The sequence below is a fragment of the Nuphar pumila genome, chromosome 4, assembly GCF_984573655.1.
Source record: "Nuphar pumila chromosome 4, dmNupPumi1.hap1.1, whole genome shotgun sequence".
In the NCBI taxonomy this organism is placed as follows: domain Eukaryota; kingdom Viridiplantae; phylum Streptophyta; class Magnoliopsida; order Nymphaeales; family Nymphaeaceae; genus Nuphar; species Nuphar pumila.
This window is the reverse complement of record NC_143252.1, coordinates 32,974,930-32,981,811: the sequence shown is the minus strand read 5'-3', so window position 1 is coordinate 32,981,811 and position 6,882 is coordinate 32,974,930. Positions and strand designations below refer to the sequence as shown.

Sequence of the window (6,882 nt, the reverse complement as noted above, 5' to 3'; positions counted from 1 at the left end):
ACCACTCTTCACCTGTGTGCCGTCTAGCTACCCTAAGGATCGATGGTTTTGCCATGATTGTCCAAAAAGGAGGGGATAATTGTGAAAAATTGGATAAAGGAAAGATGGTCTTGGGATTTCACTGAAGGGAGAGACCATTATGAAAAAAACTCTTTCTGCATATAATAATCTTATGAATAATAATGTAGATGACACTAATTTTTTTGGCAAACTAAAAAAATATAACAAACATGACCATTTTATTGTTTTTTTTAACAGTTTAGCCCTTTTGTTAATTTGATATAAATAATGACACTTGATTTTTTTAGACAACTTACATGGCACCAAATTTTTCTAGGCGACAACTTACATGGCGCCTAATGTGTCTAATTTTTTCAGGTGATAATTTGGACAAGTTGTTTGACAAAGGCATCTAACTTTTTAAGGAACAAAAGGGTAAAACCATGAAGAAAAAAAAATCAAGTAGCCACATTTGTCATATCTTGATTAGTGAATTAGCAGCGCCATATTTTCTCTAGTTTTGGCCAAAAACACGGAATGGTGCCAAAAGTGAGTGTCATCTACATCATTGTCACTAATATTTTATCTTTTCAAAAAAAACGTTTTGAGGTTGAATCACATTTTTTTTAGATGTATTTACAAACAACTGAAATGATAACTAGTTTCCAATTCAACTTAAAAAAAAATGTAGTTAGTAGGACAACAGTTCTGGAAAACGTGTAGGGCGCCTTCTTATATATATATATATATATATATATATATATATATATATATATATATATAGCGTTGTATTTGACAGGTGATTCCTTGAAATGTAAATTAATGGTTCTGCAATGAGGACTACATATATTTTCAGTTTTGCTTGTGACAGTACTGTTATCTTTCTCATGGGCAGATCGTTTAGGCCTAGCCCAGATCGAACTATGGCTCAAGTATGTAATGAACCTATATAAAAGTATGCTAAACATGATTCAATGGTTAGTTTGATTTTAGAGACTACGTAAATAAAGTGTATAACACCATAAGTTGTTCCTCAAGGGATCAGGTGCAATGTGATTGCACAAAAACCATGTGCTGCTCAATCTCCTTGAATGACACCGGTTCGATTCATGATGACTTTTTGGTCAAATTGGACAGGTATCATTTAGTGAGATGGAAAAACATGTTTTTTTATGCAATCACATTGTACAAGATTGGCTATATATATAGTAATGTATTTTTTTCTGCCTACCTTTTCGTTTTGCCCCCCTCAAAAATCATCATTTTTGGCATTTTTTCTCACATCTAACACCATAGATGTAATTTATAGGTTTTGTTTAGTGGGAATCGGCCTTTGGATCACCAGAATCTGACATGTATACAGGTTTTTTGAATGATAAAAAAATCAATGGCTATGAAGGTACCAGTTTTTTTCTGACTCATAAAAACATATTTTTTCCAAAAAAAACATGATTCAAGAGTCGATTCTCACTAAATCGAGCATGCTAAACACCTTGAACGGTTCAGATCTATCATAAAACACTTCAATACTATGGGGCTGAACGAGAAATGAAACCCAATATGTTCAGTTCTCATATATATATATATATATATATATATATATATATATATATATATATATATATATATATATATATATATATATATATATGAGAAACTAAAATTATGTGTGTGTGTGTGTGTGCGCGCGCTACAAACTAAAATTATGTTTTTTAAATCTAACTATACGGATGCATTCTACATGCTTGATCTTGTAGAAATCAGCTCTTCAATCATCGATCATGACATATAAGCATGTCTTTAGAGCTTCAAATTAAATCAACAGTTTCAAAATTTCACAGATATTCAAACTTGAAAAATCATTTTTTTATCATAAAAAAAAATCCATGTTAAATTTAGAAAGTCTGAATTGGTTAACTGTGAAGAGGAAGGATATGGTCTCATTCTCAACTGTGGAAAGAGATATCGTCCTTCACTATGGAAGGCACCTTCATCTGTGATTAGACGTCATTCAAGGAATCATGATGAACCTGCCTCATGACGAATATCTCAACGTTCTTCACACCTCACCTTTCCTTCTTCGTTTATTCTTCTTGCCCACCACTTTCCTACTCTTTTTTTTTTTTAAATAAGAACATGGGGGTTACCCCCATTTTATATTAAAAATAAAAATTACAAAAGATCACCCTTAGGGGTAGCTGTGGCAGCTTATCTTTCTATAGCAAGTTATTAAAAGATCGAAGCAAGAGCAAAGCATAACTCAAGGACATCAAAGGCCCCTTACATAAAACATCCTCACACACAAAAAGATTTGTTAGTGTAAAGAGTAAACTCTGGATTTGAAGAACGACGTCCTTGAACGACACCCCTCACAATTCTGCACCATCGCTGGTTATTTGAAATCACGCATACAAGATCACCTTGCTGAAAGGATGACAGCAGGTGCATACAGTCACCTTCAACAAGATTCAAGTTTGAAACTCTCTTTATACCCCCTAAGCAAAAAAAAAAAGTCTTTATCATAGGCAATAAAGAATAGAAGACGCAAATCTAATCACATGAGTAATGGATTTTGATAGCCAATAATAGTCTACTATCAATTTAGTTTTTGCAAATAAACAAATAAATTTATCTAAGGAACTAGTCACTCTATCATAACAAAATGTTCGGTGTAAGATGCCCAAACCAAATCAGCAATTGTAAATCTACTTAGAAGCGCACCCTCATGGTAAGACGTGTTCCTCGTCTTCCAAATATTCCAGCAAACAATATGAAATGTAATGTCCCAACATGGCTTGATCCACGAAAGGTAGAAGCATGACATCATCCACCATTTAAGTTCCTGAATAAAATCAGAATGCAAAATCTGCTTCTTCACAAAAAATGTGCATGTTTCCAAATCAATTGAGTAATAGGGCACAAAAATAACAAATGAAATTATGATTTCTCATGCTTAAAACATAAAGAGCATATATCTGACAATGCAACTCCAAACTCATTTAAACTATCTTGAGTGAGAAGCCTTTCATGATCAGCCAAATAAGCAACTCATGTTGCCTTGGGCAGCACTCTTTTAGACCACACATAATCATACCACTCGTAAGATAGAGTGTCCTTTCAAATAAAATTTAAGATATTCATCCTACTTATTTTCACTGCAAATACAAAGCCTCTCCATTACAGCCTATTCGGTCCATGAGAGAGCTGAAATCCTATTAGATTAGGTCACAAACTTTCAAGGCTCGGTATAGGAGCATGCTGATCTACACATAATGCCAACCCATCTTTGACATAAGTTTTTTTTTAAATTAATAATTATGCATATTTCTTCCTCACGTATGAGAGATATCAGTGGTGTACCCTGCCAAAGATCTATCCAAAACCGAGTAACAGTCTTGTCTGCAACACAACCCCATAAAATCTTCTTCTAAGCTCCAGAACTGGCATCCAAAATAGCTCCCCCAAAACTTATATTATAGAGATACTTAAAGCACATGAACTCATCCAATAAAGAGACCCCAAAGAATACATCAATCACAAGCTTAGTCAGGTAACCGATATTCAACTCCTCAATCCTGCGAAGCCCCACACCACTTTTATTTTTTGAGCACCACCAAGTGTGGCATTCTTCTAGAATCCGAATCTAGCCCTAGGAAGTTTTTTAACATAGTTTTTAATTGAACGGTCACTTTCTTAGTCACCTTAAAAGACATAATGCAGAACGCAGAAATTGCAGTAAAAGTATTTTGAGTAAGAAGTAATCTCTCTTCTAAGACAATAACCTGGATTTTTAAGCTTTCAATCTTTGTTGAATTTTAGCAATAATAAGCTAACATAAAGAAAAAATTGTCTTGTCCACACACAGCAGCAAACCCAAATATTTCAACAGTAAACAACTCAGTGGCCACCCTATTAAATAAGAAACTTGAGAAGTCACTTCCTAACTCACATTTAAAGGCACAATGACTGATTTTCATTGTTTATTTTCATGTGTGCCGCATATTAAAATTCTAAGGAAATGCTCTTAACCTTTTGCACTTGGTTCTTAAAAGGATTGCAAAAAGGCAACACATCATCCGTAAATAAAATGTGGGTGATGTCTAAAAATGGTAGGGGACTTTAACAATCTTAATATAATTTTGACATTTACCTAATTTTAGCTTTATGAAGAGTCTCTTCATGACAATTAAAAACATATATGGGGACAAAGGGTCCTCCTTACTCATATCCTGATATCTTCAAAAAAAAATTCTTAGAACTCCGTTCACCAAAACTTACAATCTTAATATAATTTTGACATTCATCTAATTTCAGCTTTCTGAAGAGTCTATTCATGACAATTAAAAACATATATGGGGATAAAGGGTTCTCCTACCTCAGATCCCGATATCTTCAAAAAAAAATTCTCAGAACTCCGCTCACCAAAACTTAGAACGAAGTTTTAGAAACACAAAGCAGAACTCTTTCTATCAAAATTGAGCAAAATCCCAATCGAATAAGAGTGCTCTTTAAAAAAATTCATCTACTTATACCACTCAGACAATCTAGGCCAAGTGTTGTGTCAAGTGTGCTCATCGGGGATAACTATCCATCGTAGAGTCGTGCCTTGATAGTCGCCCTTTTAGACAAGAATAAGAAAGGTTTTGTCAATGGGCTCATGCTCAAACCAGAACCGACGTTTCCCAATTTTGTAACATGGATTTGCTACAACAATATGGCACTCTCTTGACTGTTAAATTCTTTATCTTGTGAAAAACTGTTGCCGATATTTGGAACGATCTCCATAAAAGGTTTAAACCAATTGACCATGAATTTTTTAAATCCAACGAGCCATTGTGACTCTACGGCAAGAAAATCTCTCGCTAAACTATCCTATTATTGATATAAAATCATGGTAAAAAATATCTGCCAATTTTTTATAATTTTATTATGAGATTTTGAAAGACCGACTTATTTTGAAAATATAATGTTTTTATTGTATTACTAATGTGAAGTTTGTACTTATATATATATATATATATATATATATATATATATATATATATTTGTACATTTTATTGCCTTATTCATAATTTATATATTTTAAATTTAAATATAACGAGATTTTTCAAAAAAATAAAATTTTTAAATTTTTTCATGTCTTTGTCGATAAAATCCTGATAACAAGATTTGTGATTATGAATAAAATCAATAAAAAATAAACAAAAACATGATGAGAGGCTACCCCAAGAACAACCAAAGCAGCATTGGGCATTAACCAAAAGAAAAGTTGGCCACAATCTCAATTTGCTGAGAGGAGATCTACCTTACGCACCGACTATCTTGCAAAGTACTTGTTAGAGATGGTGGTGGTTGTTGAGTACATGTATTTAAAGGTACTCAGCCGAGAACTGGATCTACTCTTCAATTTGAGGATCCATAATATATAGGAACTGCACCGTTTAGTTTTTTTTTAGTTGATGCTCCTAGAGACTAATTTCTGCTTACAATTTTAGGTGAACAAAGTGTGGATTTCCACAAGTTGCCCATGCACATCTGCATGCATCAAGTGAGATGTACGGTGATGGAATATAACCAGTGTTTGGTTGTATACAATATGACCTTAACTTCTCTCTCACACAAAACTTGGTGGAGCCCAGGGAAGGACACGTGTTGAGAAGCCAGACAGGGCAGCACACTTTTTTGTGCATCGTGATTGCACCTGATCGGCTCTCTAGCTAATCGTGTATGATGCCAAGCAATGGTGGTGGCGTGAGGGTGGTCAATCTATTAACAGCAAGGAATGCAACAAAATGGCATTAAACACATTTTAAATCAAGTAAAAACGGTTTTGCCCTATGAAACCCTATGATCATGACTTTGAGCTCTAGAGCCCTAGACCCTCTTGTAACCCTCTCCATTGATAACCTTCTTTAACATAGATCATAGATGCAGATAAATTAAAAAGCACACCTCTCTCTCTCTCTCTCTCTCTCTCTCTCAAAGATGGAGAACAAACCAGCTAAGGAACCCCAATGCAGTGATGCCCAAGAAGACTCGAGCTCAGAGGACATAGGCCTGAGCCATGGTAGACCCTATGGGTGCACCTTTTGCAAGAGAGGGTTCTCAACTGCTCAGGCTTTAGGTGGGCACATGAACATTCACAGGAGGGATAGGGCCAAGCAGAAGCAACCTTCAACCAATTCCCATGTGGGTCCCTATCTCTTCTTTCCTCCAATATTGAATTCCTTAGCTCATAGTGCAACCATGGATCGGATCCATGAGACCCATCCAGGCTATGGTCATCACAAAGAATCAGATGGCTCTAGAATGAGATGGCCATGGATATTCCCTAGAGATGATGTTCACGAGGAGATTGGTGGGATAAGGGAGTGTCTGCCCTTGTTTAGGGACAGGCCCTTTGGAAATGAGGGTCATGAAGGAGACCAGTACTCACAGAGGGAGTTGTTGATAAAGAATATGGTACCGGTTGATGAGGAATTGGACCTAGAGCTCAGGCTTGGGCCTTGTGGTGGTGCCGTTGAGCCTCACAGGAGGGTGCACGTGAGAGTCAAAGAGGTGCGTCATCCATGATAGCCTGGATATTAAAGAGTAGTTTCAGTTTTTTATTTCTTTTGTAATAAAGATTTAACAGTATCCATTACAGGGAAATGAAAACCTACAAAATGGGCAAGGTGGAATAGATTTTGTGTGTGTTTTCTAAATTCTGACCATACAGGTGTGATCTATATGCTTGTTTTTATAGGAATCATTTCTTGGAGCATTTGATTCCGATCCATCGATTGGCTTTTATAAGGTTTCAAAAATCAACGGCCTATAATTTTCATAAATTTTTTAAGCTCCAAATACCATTTTTCATCCAAACTGCATGATCCAAGTATC

At 35.3% G+C, this 6,882-nt stretch overlaps 1 protein-coding gene across 1 annotated transcript; it reads left to right on the top strand.

The window, feature by feature from the left end:
* The first annotated feature begins 5,985 nt into the window (after positions 1-5,985).
* On the top strand, positions 5,986-6,573 carry LOC149839890 (uncharacterized). Its single transcript, XM_090004946.1, has one exon. The coding sequence runs from the start codon at positions 5,986-5,988 to the stop codon at positions 6,571-6,573; it is 588 nt and encodes a 195-aa protein (XP_089861072.1).
* Positions 6,574-6,882: the final 309 nt, after the last annotated feature.